General features: G+C 36.6%; 2 protein-coding genes across 2 annotated transcripts; one reads left to right on the top strand and one right to left on the bottom strand.

Annotated features, from left to right (window-relative positions):
- Nucleotides 1-436: 436 nt before the first annotated feature.
- rab12 (RAB12, member RAS oncogene family) lies at nucleotides 437-8,254 on the bottom strand. Its single transcript, XM_079453841.1, has 6 exons — nucleotides 7,820-8,254; nucleotides 5,453-5,513; nucleotides 3,704-3,842; nucleotides 3,525-3,614; nucleotides 2,963-3,067; nucleotides 437-2,741 (listed from the first exon to the last, which is right to left on the bottom strand). Exons 1-6 carry the CDS (start codon nucleotides 8,022-8,024, stop codon nucleotides 2,637-2,639), a joined length of 705 nt encoding a protein of 234 aa, XP_079309967.1. The 5' UTR covers nucleotides 8,025-8,254; the 3' UTR covers nucleotides 437-2,636.
- Nucleotides 8,255-10,682: 2,428 nt separating this feature from the next.
- On the top strand, nucleotides 10,683-16,322 carry napgb (N-ethylmaleimide-sensitive factor attachment protein, gamma b). Its single transcript, XM_079453474.1, has 12 exons — nucleotides 10,683-10,817; nucleotides 11,196-11,263; nucleotides 11,391-11,475; nucleotides 11,777-11,794; nucleotides 12,724-12,754; nucleotides 12,831-12,940; nucleotides 13,712-13,778; nucleotides 13,903-13,973; nucleotides 14,198-14,276; nucleotides 14,356-14,435; nucleotides 14,515-14,644; nucleotides 15,318-16,322. Exons 1-12 carry the CDS (start codon nucleotides 10,762-10,764, stop codon nucleotides 15,456-15,458), a joined length of 936 nt encoding a protein of 311 aa, XP_079309600.1. The 5' UTR covers nucleotides 10,683-10,761; the 3' UTR covers nucleotides 15,459-16,322.
- Nucleotides 16,323-18,167: the final 1,845 nt, after the last annotated feature.

Below are 18,167 nucleotides of genomic sequence, written 5' to 3'. Positions count from 1 at the left end.
AACTGGATAAAATAAATCTGAATGTAAACGGAACCATTCTTAATTTATTTTTTAATAAACTAACCCTATCAATAGTGTGATTATACGCTAAAGAAAAAATATAGAATAAATGCATTTTTTCTAGAAATGTGTTGGGGGGATGCCCCTCTGTATATACATATGTAGCATTAAAGTGGCTTGTACTCAAGAAAAGCATTATTTGTGATTAAATATGTTTGCCTTTTAAAGACATGTGATAAAAACTTAAAAATAGGATCAAAATAGGACAATAATTATATAACTTGGTAATATGCAGATTTGATATCGCAACTCTTAAATGATTATCCAATAGCGCCATCATTCTGTTAAATAAAGCAGTGCACATACAAAACATACTGTAATACAAACATGGACTCTTTAAAAGTGGATGTAAACAGATAAGCAAAGTGCCACAGATCGGTGTAATAAATATAGATCTTTATTTGCACATCCTTCGTTTAAGAATATCACAAGTTATAGATACACAAAACTCTTTAAACATGCCAAACTGTTTCAAAGACCTAAATATCAACTTAGTTAGTACAAACTCCGCAATGCTTTCAGGATCCATTTGATCTTTTAGTTCTTGCAATGTTAATACTGAAGTTGGCCGAGGGCTAGATGTTTAGCTAGAATAAGGAAACCCTACAGAGTTGTAAAGAGAAAGATGGATTGAATGAATCATTTCAGAAGAACAGAAGAGAAAAATGAACAGTTTCTCCGCCAACTACATAAACAGAAAGGTGTTTTTAAATTATTTTGTTGCAAAAAATGTTAAAGCTTCATAAAGTCAAAATCTACAAATTGTGCTGAGAAAGCAAATAGCACTTGGTGAAACAGACTACTCTGTCGTTAGAGCATCTAACAAAGTTCTAATATGGCACAAGCCTTCAAACATGAACATTAAGAGATTAGTACACGTTCCGTAATACTGTCAAACAACATTTTAAGCATTACAGTTAGACGAAAAATCTGACAAATAAAAGTAGTTCAATTCAACGCAGGAGAAACTGGGCTATTGGAATAACAAGGAAAAGAAAAATCAGATTTTAACGTCCGTAATACTCAGATATTAATCCCTCAAATACAAAAACAGACACTTTTGTTGTTGTTGTTTAGTATAACACTGGTTTCTGAAACACAACAAACACACACACATCACACTTCAGTTTGTTTGTATTAAGGTGAATCTCACAAAATGAGTCCTGAACATGTCCAAATCACATTTCATTAACAGAAATATTTATTTTGCTTATAGAAACAATTTATGCCGCGACAGTAATTTGATCACAATAAGCACAATTCTCACGAACTAAATGTGCAAAAATAATTAATATCTTAATAAAATGTAATTTTTTATTATTATTTTGGAGTGAAATATGATCGACTCATGTCACGTGAGTAAATCCCAATATGAAACGCAACGTCTTTTTTTGTCGAGGCACCGTAACACTTTTAACATTCCTCATTTTTTTACAACGGTTCCAATTAAACGCTGCTAAAAATCCCTAAAAACCTGTCCTTTCACCTCTATAATCTATAACTATACCATAACTGCAGTCCTTCATCTCTGCAGCCAATCCACATAACTCAACGTCTGCACCAGTAACGTACACGTATTGGAGTCAGGGGTTCTTCAGTAACACGAAGGCATGATGATGTTAACTAATGAGTGTTGTACTTTAGTTAGTAACACTGGAACAGTGTCAAAACAATTCTCTTAAATGTCCTTTTTATCCATCATCTGCTCTCCATGGAGAATAGCCCTTTTGAAGTGAGCAGTTCAGTTCCACGTTCCAACGATTTGGAAACCCAATAAATCACTCTTTTCATTCTACTTAAGTCAAACAGCATCATTACTAAGCAACAAGCTCTGGAACTGCAGATGGCAAATTATAACATTAATCTATGTGCACAGGCTTTTCAAAAAAACGTTCAGCTGTTCGTAAACTACCTATGAACGGATTGTAGTGCAAAACACACAAACAAAAACAAGTCATCCGCTCAAAAACAATAACATTGATTGAATGTAATGCATAAAGACGTCAACAGGACCACGCTGGTGTTTCAAAATAAGGAAACCACTACGGATACACTCGGCATGAAATGATACCCATGTTGCTTTTCCAAAGAGCTGACGACCACACTCCATTTATTGATCTGGTACTTAATAAGATGAAGCTGAAAGGGCGGAGTATCCATCATCCAATAGAAATGCATTTGTGTTTCCCGTCTCTAATTAAATCATATGCGAATGAGATCTGATGAGTGTTCCAATCATCCGTGTCTGTGACACGTCTGCGGCGGTCTTCCGACAGGGAAAGGTGCGTTTCGCACAAATGCACTCCTGTGCTTCCCACAAATGAGGTAGTGCAAGTATGGGCCATCAGGAATCAACGTGTGCATGTGACGATACGACTTTCCATGTTGACATCTAGAGGTTCCAAAAATTTGAATACCTGACGCAATCTACCGTTTATTAACCGCGCGAGATGATTATATGCTTGGCTTTCGTATAGCTCCATATGAGTTGGAGTCTCACGTCATGAGCATATCGCTCTCTGGTGGCGGAAGGTGTCGTGTTTTGGGTTATTAAGGTGAAGGAGGTGTCGGGATTCTCAACAGCAGCGCATGCGAGGAGGAAGTTCTGGTGGAATATCCGGTTCGGGCTGGAGGGACAGGACACTGTTGGACAGCTCTCTGCTGGGGACTTCAAGTGGCATCTATGTTAAAATATATTGAAAATATTAAGAAAGCATAAAGAATCAACACAGGTAATTGTGCGCGTGTGCGAAGTTGTGTTTTATGCATGTGTTTTTGTATGAACCTGTGTGCTTGTCTGTATTCTGTGTGTGTTTGCTCTTTTTGTCTTAACAGTTAAAGACTTAATTCATTTTGTTTGAATAATGTTTGGGACTCTTTATCAAAACAGCTCCAAACTCACCTTACTCAATATGTCATCCACTAGTTTTAAAAAGATCTCATCTACGTTGAAGTTATCCTTGGCGCTGGCTTCACAGAAACGCATTCCCGATATCCGTGAAGCAAACTGACAATGAGATAAGAAAATGTCAAATAAATGCAAAACTTTATCAAGAGTTACGTGCAGAATAAAATCATGTTTCCCCAAATTAAAACTCTTTCAAAATGTACTTGTCCTCATGACATCCCAAGCCTTTATGTCTTTTCCTTCTTCATCAGAACACAAAAGATGACATTTTGAAGAATGTTGATAATCAAACAATAATGAACCCCATTGACTTCCATTACATAAACACAACACGTGTCTTGTTTTGAATGACACCAGGGTGAATATTAATTTCATTTTTATTGAGTACACTTTAATTGACATACTACTACACATTAAAACTGTCTTCGTGCCATAGACTCCTCTGCTAAGTTTTGTCTGACTTAGCATGCAAACATCTGCATACAGTTGAATTCATGACAAGAGTTCTCAAACTTTAAAGTTCTGTTTAATTTCCATGTTCATGTGCGAATCTCACCCTCTCAGCTTGCTGTCGTGAGATGATGCGATCAGATTCACAGTCCAGCTTGTTTCCGACCAATAGGAGCTCAGCATCCTCTGATGCATACTGCACAGAAACACAAAAGAACTGTAAGTAAAGGGTCATTCTGCCTCACAGCAGAACATCAATAATCTGTGAGTTGTGTACTTGAGCACCTTGTCGATCATTTTCATCCATTTGGGCAGGTCGTCATAGGTTTCCTGTTTGGTGATGTCATAGACCAGAACGATGCCTTTAGCACCGCGGTAATATGCTGAAGTGATGCTGTTAAACCTCTCCTGACCCGCTGTGTCCCTGAAAATGCAATCCTATTACTGACGTATGTTTTATGACACATTGAGTATGAACACAAAAATGAAATGATACAGGAAACTGGCACGTAGATGAGCATTTGATCAGATATTAACTGGACAAAAAGACAAGAGAGTTTCAATAAGCTACAGTGTGGTCCATATTCTGAGACCACTTTGAAATATTAAAATGAAATACCCAGAAGGTTATTCTGAGACAAAAGATTTTAAATAAACAATTGCTATAATGTAAAATGAATTATATATTTATAGTCCATAAATCGAATAGAAGCAAATGTGTGACATTTATGGTTTACTTTACACAAAACTTTCATTTACACTTTTTCTTCTTGAAAAATAATTTGTGGAAAAAAACTGTATTACAAGAAGATTAAACACAAGCATTTGTATCAGTGGTCTCAGACCTTTGGACCCCACAGTAAATGGCAAATCAGCGTTGACACAAAGATGCACAACCAAAGAGTTTGTGTGAAAGCAAGCACACAATGTTTGAGACTTGGAAATGAAGAATGAAATGATTTTCGAATGAAGTTTTAACTTCTATAATCAGACACAAATGAAACAGTTTTTGACAAGACAAAATCTGAAGTGACACATTGTTGCAGACCAGGGGGTTAAAAAAAGTTAAAGGGATTTGTGAAGAAAAAGTAAAGGTGTTTTACGGGACGGCGCGTGTTAATTCATTTTAACCACATATTATAAAAACACAACTAGAGTTGACTCAAAAATCAAGTTCCCAATTTGTCTTTTATGAGAGATTGTTATTTCGGAAACAAGTCAAAGATTGTTTCTGAATTTGTAATTCTGGATTTTTACTGTACCTTGTTTACCCTAGTCTGGCTGCATTTTTCGGAAACAGGATGTGACATCACAAAGAGAGTCGGTGAGGACATGTCAATGAGCAGTTAAGATGGACAGTGACATAGCCGAGCACGCTGGGTAGCTGGATGTGAGTAGACGCGTGTTACAGACGAAACATCTGCAGACATGCGGTGTGAGACAAGCCAGTTCAAAAGGGTCATATGGAAAAATAATGATAATGTGGGTGATAGTTTGAGATGTGACCCTAGTTTACACCAGGACTGTAGACAACATATAGAATAGAAAAGAACAGAAACAAATAGAATAGAATAAAACAGGACCACAGAATAGAACAGAGCCGAAAAGAACAGAAAAAACTGAATAGAACTCAACACAACAACAACAAATGGAACAGAAAAGAAAGAAAATAGAACTTAGGAAAAAGAACATAACACAGTAGACTTAAATGTATAAAATAACCAAACCGAATCCAATCCATTAAATCCAAGTAAAACAGAACAGTGTACAATCCATTAGAACAGAAGTGTAGAAAATAAGACAAATGGAACCAAACTGATATATGGCTTTATGTTATAGAGACCTCTACACCTGTTTAACTGTTACAAATGGTTAGTATGCAACGAAAGCGCGACATGTATCTCAGCCATGGACATTTGTTTAAACGTCTGCTCTGGAACATCTGACTTCTGCCGAGCGAGTTTATCTCATGTGCCTCTGAGACACAGGAAGTGACATGCTGCTCTGATTCAATGTCGTTTCCTCTTTACTTACCAGATCTGGAGCCGGATCTTTTTTCCTCTCAGCTCTACCGTTTTGATTTTAAAATCCACACCTTTAACAACACAAACAAGACAGATAGAAATAAACAAGCAGAAAACATGAGGATGAAAGCCACAAAGTCCGCTTGCTGTTTAATAGACAACACGCAGCTCAATAACTCATAAAACAGTTTCAGCTTAAAAGCCTCAAAGTTTACTGTCTGTAATGAACTGTGTGTAGGGCTGTAGTCAACCAAAGAAATGCTTAGTCGACCAAAGTCCTGTCCTGCGCAGCGATCAGTCGACTAAAAAAAAAAAAAAAAAAAAAAAAAAAAAAAAAAAAAAAAGACGCGATGTTTTGCATTTTGATTGAACATTTATTAAACAATCGTCATAGAACATTTATAAAACAACAACGAAAAGACATCAATAATACATAAAACTATAATAATAATACAATTCTTTGAAAATTAAGTGATTTTTTTTAAATAGCCGAAATTAAAGTATTTAAAGTTGGGGATGAAACATAGGCTAAAAAAAATAGGCAACTGGTCGACCAATGAGAATGTCAGTCGACCAAGACGGCATCGACCGATTAGTCGACTAAACGACTAAAGTTGACAGCCCTAACTGTGTGTATCTCGTATAGGCCCGTAAAAACATCAGGAAGTTCCTAAAAACTGCTTTGTATACATTCATAATGAATATTTTCATAAAAATGTTCCTAAAAGCTATTAATGAAAAACACCTCTTAGGGATGTTCACAAAACATGAACTTTCGTAAAAAAAAAACATAGTGATGCACATCAACTTGTGGTTCAATATTTTAGCATCATGATTAAAATAGTTACGGAGAAAACTAATTCTGTCCTAAAATGATAATAATTAACTAATAACTTTCACAATCGTGACAAAGCGCAAAACCAAGCATGTCACAGCAGCTGTGTCTGGTTATTCTGGGACGCGGGGTTAGTCTGCAACTAACCTGACCTTAACGCCGGCCATGAGCAATAATCTCACCATATCAGTTTTCACATGCGCCCAGTATGATATACGGGTTAAAATCTCTTGTTTACTACAAATGTGATTCATTACGGTTATTTATTTGAACAAGAACTCACAATGCAGCTTTGTAAATCTAATATTGAATCTTCCCCGTTTACATAACTTACACAACTAGCTATAGGGTCTAAAGAGACAGTTCACCCATGAATGAAAATTATATCATTTACTCCCCTCATGTCATTTCAAACATATAGGACTTTCTTTAGCAGAACACATTTTGAAGAACACCCACAATGACGCAAAACCGCCGATTAAAAATATTTTCTCTTGTGTTTCACTGAAGAAAGCCTTATTCACATGAGGGTGAATACATTACGACAGAATTTGTTCGTTTTGGGTGAACCATAACTTTAGCGGCATTGCAGAATAGTCAGAGACAGAGACTTGCAATAATGTTAATTTCGCTCCAGTTTTGTTTTCAGGACCGATTACAGTCGATATGATCTCTTTATATTCATACACTATCTTGTCATCAACTCCGTCATCTTTCCATTCAGCGACTGATCAGTACAGAGCAGACCATCGTTTTCAGAGTTAGTTTCACCGAGGTACACGATATAAACACAACTGAAATACTACATTGTATTGCATGATTTTCCGTTTTGTCCACATACTGTTTTCCCTTATGTCACTACTGTCCGTCCCAAATCCGATATGTATATTCTGCATCTGTAGTGTACATGGGTAGTTGACGAATAAACCGCACATGTCCTGTGGTGTGACAGCAAAAATGCTATTCTATACATTAGTAATATCAAATGATATTATTATCAGGAGTTTGATTTCTAAATGTTCGCCGTCACACCATAGGGAGGACACATGGTACAGTTGTTTACTAGTTATCCCACGTGTTAATGATCAATGGTGTTATAGACTACGATAAGCACATCATTTATTATCTTTTAATGTTAAGTATTCATAGTAAACTAAAGTTATAAATCATCAACAGTTCATTTAAATAAAACACTAATATATTTAACTACATGAACTACAATGATGGTGGTTTCCTTATTTCCCATGATGAATTACTCATAATAAAACGAGCCCTGGTTTTATTATGGCACCCACAACTGCTATTTATAGTAAATCCATAGGAATCACAACTTAACTTTCATCTCATTTGTCCACGGCTTGTTCAATATGATCTATACCGTTTCCTAATCGTTATAGTTATTTAAGTGAAATGATTCAGTGCATATCTAGATACTAAACTGTGTAATTTATTGATGAATTGTACATGCTGTCAATGCATAACAGCGAAGCAGAAAGATGACACGCAATGATAAACGATTCAACTGGCAACTTTATTTCTTACCCACGGTTGACTTGCACGCCTCGCAGAAGGTGTCGTCCGTGAACCTCTCCATCAGGCTGGTCTTCCCCACGCCGCGGGAGCCGATAATGATCACCTGCAGTTTGAAATCAGCGGCTCTGGGTGGCATCTTCCTGCGGCGCTGCGACGCTCCCACAGCGGGTGAGCCGCCGCCGGCCCTCCGCTGGACACCGTATCCCGAATCCATCCGCCGCTAACAGCCCGACCGCATCTGACACGCGTCCGAGCGCGTCAAACACGCGCGGATCAACTTTTGGTAACTTTGCGGCTGCTTTTCGGCTGAGTTTGGTGAAGTTTGTTATCTCCTCACTCGGTTGTTGTCCTGCGATGGGAAAACGAGAGCGGAGGTGACGTCACCGGCGCTACTTCCTGTTCAGACGCATTCCGAAGGAAGCGCCCGAATTCCCTTTGGGATTCAATTTGAAGATTCACCTTCTGTTCTTATGAAATCTACTTTAAATTGTCATTCTTCCAGTTCTGAGTGTTTGTCGATACATTTGAGAAGAAATAGCTGTCCCCTTTTCGTATAGTTTATTTATTGATTGTTATATAAATAATCATTTCTAGGCTGTTTTTTATTTTATATTCAGCCCCACACAAGTATATATATATATATATATTTAAATGTCCTATTATGAAAACGATCAGTTTTCTACATTATGTATATAATATTGCATCATGTAAGATGTTACATTGTGTCCAGGCTGTTTTTCATTTTATATTCAGCCCCTCACAAGTATATATATATATATTTAAATGTCCTATTATGAAAACGATCAGTTTTCTACATTACGTATATAATATTGCATCATGTAAGATGTTACATTGTGTCCAGGCTGTTTTTCATTTTATATTCAGCCCCTCACAAGTATATATATATATATATTTAAATGTCCTATTATGAAAACGATCAGTTTTCTACATTACGTATATAATATTGCATCATGTAAGATGTTACATTGTGTCCAGGCTGTTTTTCATTTTATATTCAGCCCCTCACAAGTATATATATATATATATTTAAATGTCCTATTATGAAAACGATCAGTTTTCTACATTACGTATATAATATTGCATCATGTAAGATGTTACATTGTGTCCAGGCTGTTTTTCATTTTATATTCAGCCCCTCACAAGTATATATATATATATATATTTAAATGTCCTATTATGAAAACGATCAGTTTTCTACATTACGTATATAATATTGCATCATGTAAGATGTTACATTGTGTCCAGGCTGTTTTTCATTTTATATTCAGCCCCTCACAAGTATATATATATATATATATATTTAAATGTCCTATTATGAAAACGATCAGTTTTCTACATTACGTATATAATATTGCATCATGTAAGATGTTACATTGTGTCCAGGCTGTTTTTCATTTTATATTCAGCCCCACACAAGTATATATATATATATATTTAAATGTCCTATTATGAAAACGATCAGTTTTCTACATTACGTATATAATATTGCATCATGTAAGATGTTACATTGTGTCCAGGCTGTTTTTCATTTTATATTCAGCCCCTCACAAGTATATATATATATATATTTAAATGTCCTATTATGAAAACGATCAGTTTTCTACATTACGTATATAATATTGCATCATGTAAGATGTTACATTGTGTCCAGGCTGTTTTTCATTTTATATTCAGCCCCTCACAAGTATATATATATATATATTTAAATGTCCTATTATGAAAACGATCAGTTTTCTACATTACGTATATAATATTGCATCATGTAAGATGTTACATTGTGTCCAGGCTGTTTTTCATTTTATATTCAGCCCCTCACAAGTATATATATATATATATATATTTAAATGTCCTATTATGAAAACGATCAGTTTTCTACATTACGTATATAATATTGCATCATGTAAGATGTTACATTGTGTCCAGGCTGTTTTTCATTTTATATTCAGCCCCACACAAGTATATATATATATATATATATATATATATATATATATATATATATATATGTGACCCTGGACAACAAAACCAGTCTTATGGGTCAATTTTTCAAAATTGAGATTTTTACATCAACTGAAAGCTGAATAGTTAAGCTTTTCATTGATATATGGGTTGTTAAGATGGGACAATATATGTGGCGATACAAGAGTGTAAAACTCTAAATATTGAGAAAATCGCCTTTGAAGTTGTTAATCCGAGGCACTGTAGCAGGCCATCCACTGACACAAATAAAGGTTTTATATATTTTGGGTTGAAAATGTACAAAATATCTTTATGGAACATGATCTTTACTTAATATCCTAATGATTTTGGCATAAAAGAAAAATCTATAATTTTGACCCACTAAAAATTTTCCCGCGCTACTTAAGACTGGTTTTGTGATCCAGGGTCACATATATATATGATCACTTTTCTACAGAACGTAATATTGCATCATGTAAGACGTTACATTGTGTCCTCTTTGATATTTTCTCGAATACAGATATTTCATTTTATTCCTCTGATTTATTTGATTATTTATTTTATTTACCCAACAACTATATTTATGTATCACTAATTCATATTTCAATCTCTTATTCACTTTTTACGTCTGTGCTACCGCAGAGTTGAATGTTTCACTTGTTCCCGTTTGTACTTATAAATGCAAAAATAAATAATGTTGCGTTTGGCATTTCAAAAGCGTGTTGTTGACTAAATAATAAAGAAACATACATCGAATAAATACATATAATAAATGCATGAATGCAAATGTTAATGTAGCCATAATATGAATAAAAGAGTATAAGGCGCATGTGTGTGTGTGTGTGAATGGTGCATTGCAGCATCCCCACTCGGGCTCCCGTAGAAAAACACCGTGACGTGAATGTGGTTTTAAGAAGCATCGGGATAATCCACGTAACGGTCCGCCATCATCATCCGCTGAACTGTGAGCCATGGCCGCACAGAAAATCAACGAGGCGCACGATCACATCGCCAAAGCGGAGAAATGGTGAGAGAATAGAAATAAACCGAATCTGTTCTCGTGCACGTTAACACAGACACGCTGGAGTTGTGATGGCCTGCTCAGCTGTGCTGTCGGTGTCAATAACACTGCTGGCTAACGGGATGGGGTTTATCTTGAACACTTGCAACGGCTGTATTTGAAGAGAATGAAATATAAGAGATGCTGAGTTGTTGCTGTGTGTTGCTCCATCATTAGAAACGATGCACTGATTGCGTAATCGTGCTGGAGGTTATCTTGTTGATGACCGCTGCTGCAGTGGTGCTGATGCTGATAAGAATTATGAAATAAAACATCCCGCGGTGTTGTGATGATGGGGGGAAGGTTTTCTTTAAGAATATTTATGCAACTCTTTTTTTCTGACAGTCTAAAGACCAGCATGACCAAATGGAAACCAGACTATGATGGAGCAGCATCAGAGATGGCAAAAGCAGGTTATTATATTTGTTACAGTATGAGATGTTGTCCTATCGATAAAGAAAACAGTGATATTTGATTCATTGAAGGTAGGCTATAAACAGAATAACAGATTTTTTCACAATGACTTTTTTGTTATATCAGCTGTGGCTTTTAAAAATGCAAAGCAGTTCGAGCAAGCAAAGGATGCGTATCTCAAAGAAGCGGAATATCAAACAGAAAACAAAACGTATCCTTCATCTGCTTCTGCATGTCGTCACAACAGCACTTAACCAACAAACTTCTGTTAGCAGTCAAACCTCAAGACATACCAAATGTTGTGCACTACAGCTATTAAAGTGACAGTTAACCCAAAAAAAATGGGTCATCATTCATTTCATTAAAAAAAATTGAGAAAAATATCTCAATGAAAGTCAATGGGAATCAAACGTTCTTCAAAATGTCTTCTTTTGTGTTTAAAGTTTGAAATGTATTTGGGAAAGATTTATTCTCATATTTTACACTTATATTTACTTAACTAAATTTCACAGACTCTTTCATGCAGCCAAGTAAGTGACTGTTAATATTACCTACTACATAGAAACCTTAAGTATACAAACTATTTAACTATTATAATACTAATGGCCGGTTTCACAGACAAAGCCTAAGACTAGTCCCACACTTAAATAAAAGTTTGAGCCGTCTTAATCGAAAATATCTACATCATAAAATATGTCATTTCTATTGTTCTGTCTCAAAATGCACACCAGTGATGTTTTTATCTGAGGCATTTTATTAAAAGCGACTTAAAGGAGCCGTATGTAACATTGACACCTAGCGGTTGAGCTTGGTATCGCAGTCCAAATTCAAAATATTGGCGAGAGTAAGAAGATTCAGTTGTTTAATTTGCATTTCATATTAGAAACATGAAGAGATTCGTGGCTTTGAAAAAACGTTCGTGGCTTGAGCCCCAAAAGCCAACGAGTGCTCCTCCCCTTCCCCGCCTTTCCTCCTCCGTAATGGAAAGCCTTTACACTGCAAGTTTATCTTATTGTTTGCAGTGATTTTGTTGTTTGCAAATATTTTCAGACGTTGCGTCCTCGCATTTACGGGCCATATTGCTGTCTCGTGTTTTTAGCGTCAGTGGGCGGGGTCACACAGACCAAAACAAAGACAGACATGCACGGAACGCACATTCCAGAGTGAAATAACTGGCTATAGCATTGTTTTACGGACAAACCAATATATGAACTTGGCATGTTAGGGTATTGTTTCGATGTGATGCTGTAAAATGATTACATATAGCTCCTTTAAATATCCTAATTTAACTATAGTCTTGGCTTAAGCAAAGCCTTAATTGTCTGTAAAACTGGGCCTACCGTTTATACTTTATTAAGGATCTTTAGTTATCTGTTGATTTATTAAAAAGAGAAAACCAGCATTTCCACGGACTTCCTATATTATGTTTATGTTTAAAATGTACTGTTGTTGTTATCAGGGCGTATGAACAAGCAGGCATGATGTTAAAGGTGAGTTTATACATACAGTAATGTGTCCCGTGAACGTGACAAAACGGGTGAGCGTGTGACTCTTGTGCTTTTCAAGGACATGAAGAGAATGCCGGAAGCCATTCAGCTGATAGAGAAGGCAAGCGTGATGTATGTAGAGAACGGGACGTCTGGAACTGCAGGGATAGCATTAGACAGGGCAGGAAAGTGAGTATAAACATTACAGACCTGAAACATGTAATGTATGGAAATGTGTTTGTCATGATCGAAAACTACCTTTAAGTGTACTTGAAGCAATTCCACCCCAAAGCTGACTTAGCTGAAGTTTTTAGTCTATTGACTTGTATGATGTAATTTCATAGGACAGTATTTTAAACTATATGTGAAAAAGTGTTACTTAAAAAATCAAATACAACTTATACTTAGAATACTTCATTATAATTTTAAGTATAGACTCTAATGCTGTGTTCACACCAAATGCGAACAATCGCTCTTTATCACTCGCGGGAAAAGCTCTGTATTTTCACGTGAGTGATGCGGAAAAACACCACGAGACGGGGGGGGGGGTCTTTACTCGTCAAACAGCGTGTATCAATGAGCTATTCGAGCGAATTTCTCGCACGAGTTGAAATTGTTCTACTTGCGCGGAAGCCACCTGATTTCCCTCATTCGTATCGCCTTGTATGTATTTACTTGCGCAAATCGCTTAATTCGTGTTTGGTGTGAACCCGGCATAAGTTTATAGAACAAACATACTGTACTTTGCTTTTCTGTCGCTATATCAAGTGTACTCCGGTTTTTAGTTTTAAGTATACTCCCGGGAAGTACATAAAAGTATAATTTGTATAAATTGCATATAGAAAAGTATAGATATACTTTCTGTTTAAAAGAAGCATGCTTATAGCATACGTAAGGATATAAGAATTGTTTTCATTGGAAAAAAGCATCTGCGTCGACTAGTTCTGTTCTGTTCTTCAGACTCATCGAGTCGGTGGATCTGGAGAAAGCTGTTGATTTATACCAGAAAGCTGCTTCGGTGTTTGAGGTGGAGAAACAAACATAATTCATAGATTTAGTGCCTAGACTATATGTTTTTTTTCTTATTGACATTCATGCATAACCACCCATTTGAATTGAAACACTGTTTGTTGTTTGTCTTGTATATGCAGAATGAAGACCGTCTCAGGGAGGCTGCAGAACTTCTGGGTAAAGCCTCCAGGCTTCTGGTTCGGCTGCGCAGGTGCATAATAAAACAACAATCATTTACTTATGTTTATCCAAAGCAACTTGCCATGCATTCAAGCTGTACACTTTGTTATCAGTATTTGTGTTTCCGAGGTATCGAATCGATGGTAATGTTCTACAAATTAAACCCCAATCCATTTGAACTTTCTTTAGGTGCCTTTAACCAGCAGCTTGAAGCAGTTTAGTAGTGACAGCACGTGTTTGTTTTGCCGTCCACAGGTTGGATGAAGCTGCCGTGTCCATTCAGAAGGAGAAGAACATGTACAAGGAGATTGAGAACTATCCCACCTGCTTTAAGGTGCACATTCAGATATCACATTTTGTTTTTCTCAGATACACACGTGATCCAGGTCATTGTCATTTATTATTATGTGCAGAAAACCATCGCTCAAGTTCTGGTGCATCTACACAGAGGAGATTTCGTAGCAGCAGATAAATGTGTCAGAGAAAGTTACAGGTACAACGGAGTAACTCAATCATTTAGTTATTCGTTCATAAATGCTTGTGTTATATTCACAATCAGATTGTTTCTTCAGTCTCCCAGGGTTCAGTGGGAGCGAGGACTGTGTTGCTATGGAGACATTACTGGCAGCCTTTGACGAGCAGGATGAGGATGGGATGAACCGTGTGTGTAACTTGCCTTTACTCAAGTACATGGACAATGATGTGAGTGTTACACCATTCAGAACTCAAGAGATGTAAGGTGCGTCTGAATTCGCTCACTCGTTCACTCATTCACTATATAGCAAATGCTATATTGTCCACTATATGGGAAGAAGTGAATGAACGATTTCGGACACTGACGTAATATACCCTGCGTCTCACAGTAGAACAGAAATTCGTCATAATCGGTGCTGTGAATCACATTAATTTCGGAGGCAGACGTTTTTTTTTATAAACGCTAACTTATAGGTTGTTGTTAATACGTCATAGCTCAAAGAGCATACGGGTCACATGACCATAAAACATGGTGGACGCAGTTTGTCTGAAATGTATTCATACTACTCCCACTCATACTATACAGACCGTACTGTTTAAACAGCCGATTTAGGTACTTATTCAACTTCAGTTAGTACTGTCTCTTACTGTGCGATTTCGAACTCAGCATGAGTGTACAACAAATGATGTGTATTGTGTAAACTTGATGTGTAAACTTTAGAAGGAAAAACGCAATTGTATCTCTTAATTTGTCCGTTTAAAATTCACATGGAAAAAGGAGGAATAAAAACGACGTCATTTTCTCATATTGGAGCGACGTTTTGTGGGGTGCCCCATTCCCGAAGGGCCCTATATTTGCAGTTCGTTGCAGTCATTGACAACAGTACCTCTGTTTGTACAGTACGCCAAGTTGGCCATCTCTCTGAAGGTCCCGGGAGGAGGTGGAGGAAAAAAGAAGAAAGCTCCTGCAGCGCCTCAAGGAGGGAGCACAGCGCCACCCCCAGCCGAGGAGGAAGAGGATTATGAGGGAGGTTTGTGTTAATGGAACAAAACGAGGGCGTGTGTTTGTGTGTGTAAATGGACATATAAGTGTTTTCTCTTTTTATCCAATGTGAAGTCAAATCCTGGTTATGATGAATTCTGTTCCGGTATGTTCTGTGTGCATTCGGTCATTTTTTCCTCGTTGTTTTAAGAAAATCAATAGTACTTTTTTAAAGTCTGTTAAAAATGATGTATAAACAATTATATATGAAATTATAGTATATTTGCATGGAGCGGGTCAACCCACGAATATACTGAGTGCACTTTTGACCAAAACTGCGAAATAGTAAAAAGAAAAATCGTGCTGCTCCATATCAACCCGATGTTATGTCCAGCAAGACTGCAGTACTGTTTCTCTTAAGTCTTAAACAATAAATTGAAAGGAACTAGAGGGATGTGTTTGATTTGTTATGAGAGATAATGAGATGTTTTACTGTTTATCTGAAATGAAAGGTGTAGTTGTTTGTACATACTGGCTTTATGGTTTATTTTTATTTGTGAACAGTCTGTGACGTCCGATAATTTATACAATTTGTAAAAGAATATTTAATTGTCCATCATTGTACAGTCATTGATTCTGAGTGTTGAAATGTAATGTAGTTGTTCTGGGTAACGTACAATGCTCAGTTTCCAAACAAACAATGAGTCAGAAGAAAACAATCAAGTTTTGTCATCGTCTGCTATTAAAACTGTTTCCTGTTTGTTGAATCTAGTGTCACACGCCTTGTGTTTAATCCAACACAGATGCATTAAAAATTAACACGTTTCTCGACTTCAAAGAGTGTAGACCATATTCAACCTGTTGTATCAAGTAATTCAGGGCAGGATTTGAAAGATCAAATAAACATATGAACAGATGAACCCGTTGCATTTGTTGTTTCTGATGCATTTATTTAAAGTGATAGTTCACCCAAATTCTGTCATTTACTAACACTCCTGTCATTTCAAACCTTCATGCTTTCTTTCTTCCGCAGAACAGAAAGTTAGTAACCGAAAAGCACTACCCCCCATTCACTTTTGTGGACACAAATCCCATGCAAGTTAATGGCCAGTTAACAACATTCTTCAAGAAATCTTCTTTCGTGTTCTGCAGAAGAAAGAAAGTCAAAGAGGTTTAAAATGACAAGAGGGCGAGTAATGGATGACAGAATTTTTACTAACTATCACTTTTAGCCTAAACATAAACGTCACAAAGTGACATCAATGTTATCAACATAAACATGTAACATTGTGCTGAAAGACTCTGGAACAGAACGATCATTTTTAAACTGTGAGCTCCCTCTGGTTTGTCTAATGGCTTTTGAGAATACAGATTTTCCATTTATGAGTAACAAAAGGTTTTAGAGAGCATTCTTTCCATTTGCACACAATCATTCCCCAGAACTGGAATTATGAAATCTCTTTTTAAAAAGCCTAGTTCTGTGTGTAATATTTTCACAAAAACCCATGAGAAGTTCCAGAAGAAAGCCACGACGACTCAGCCAGCAAATGACTGAACAGGTTTCAGAAACTCATTAAAATAAATACGGTTTTCTGTTAAAAACAGGTTTTAAACTGGCTAAACAGACAGTCCTGTGCTTCTCACACAAATAACTTACCTGTAGCTGTCTCTGCGCATCAAGAAAGTGTTTTCACAAATAACACACAATAAATGTTTTTGGTTAAATGAACGGCATTTTTATTGAGCACATACATAAACATCAGCGTTAAAGGAAATTAGCGGCATCTAGTGCTGAGGTTGAGAAATTGCAACCAACGGCTCACCCCCCTGTCCCTCCCTTTCAAAGCACTACGGCAGCTGACACAGGACAAACATGTTGTCGTGTATTCGTTTCTTTGCCGAAGGAGATCATGTATTCAGGAAACGCGCTTTTGTGGAGCAGTTTGTCCATCTTGGGCTACTGTAGAAACAACATGGCAAATTCCATGTAAGTGGACCCGTGGTGTATGTAGATAGAAATAGCTCATTCTCAGGTATTAAAAGGTCTTTTCCCACCTCTGAACACAGTTATGTATATCATATTGCATTTCTGTCAATAGAGCCTACTAAAAAATGACCTTTAAAAATTGTCTCAACTTACCATCTATTCACATCAGTATAGGTTATTCTAATCATTTATACCATATGATTTTGCAACAGATGTCAGTTTGACGTCATTTGACTTCAACACATGTAAAGGCAAGTATGTAAAGTAACCTGGAATTTTATGTTTCAAACAGAGACGCCGACAGAGCAACGGATCGCAGATGTAAACACATTAGGTTTTCAAAGCTAAAGATGTGCTGTAAATCATCAAACATCTACTTTATATGAAGTCTAGCATCATTCTTCTACTCTTCTCCAACAGCAGGTCGACCGAGGAGAGTCTGGTGTGGACATTGAGTTCTCTATGTGTATTTGATGACCTCGAATTCCTTTTTCACCAGCTCATCGTGAAATACCCCCAGGCCAGCACACGTTTTTATAAAAAATGCTTTGTTGTACATGATGTAGTGACGCCACCAGCGCTTTAAGTATAGAAAAAGGCTGAAAATAGCTGCACACAGACTGTGTAGTACAAATAACTTCTGGACGATGTGCAAAAATGTTTACTATAGATATGACTTAAAATGATCAGAGGAAGAGTAATAAAAACCATGTAGAATAAAATAAATAAGTAGAATGAAATTAACACATATTATACAGCCGCAGAATCATTTCGAAAGATTT

The sequence above is a fragment of the Barbatula barbatula genome (genome assembly GCF_947034865.1).
Source record: "Barbatula barbatula genome assembly, chromosome: 3".
NCBI classification, from domain to species: domain Eukaryota; kingdom Metazoa; phylum Chordata; class Actinopteri; order Cypriniformes; family Nemacheilidae; genus Barbatula; species Barbatula barbatula.
The sequence above is the reverse complement of the archived record's forward strand: the minus strand, read 5'-3'. Positions and strand labels throughout refer to the sequence as shown.

Excerpts from the sequence above, each read along its gene's own strand:
- rab12 (XM_079453841.1), bottom strand. The coding sequence starts at position 8,024 with ATGGATTCGGGATACGGTGTCCAGCGGAGGGCCGGCGGCGGCTCACCC. Across the intron at positions 5,514-7,819 it reads GGCGTGCAAGTCAACCGTGG|GTGTGGATTTTAAAATCAAA; the intron begins GTAAGAAATAAA and ends GTGTTGTTAAAG. Across the intron at positions 2,742-2,962 it reads TGGATGACATATTGAGTAAG|ATGCCACTTGAAGTCCCCAG; the intron begins GTGAGTTTGGAG and ends ATTTTAACATAG.
- napgb (XM_079453474.1), top strand. The coding sequence starts at position 10,762 with ATGGCCGCACAGAAAATCAACGAGGCGCACGATCACATCGCCAAAGCG. Across the intron at positions 13,974-14,197 it reads CTTCTGGTTCGGCTGCGCAG|GTTGGATGAAGCTGCCGTGT; the intron begins GTGCATAATAAA and ends TGCCGTCCACAG. Across the intron at positions 14,277-14,355 it reads ACTATCCCACCTGCTTTAAG|AAAACCATCGCTCAAGTTCT; the intron begins GTGCACATTCAG and ends TATTATGTGCAG.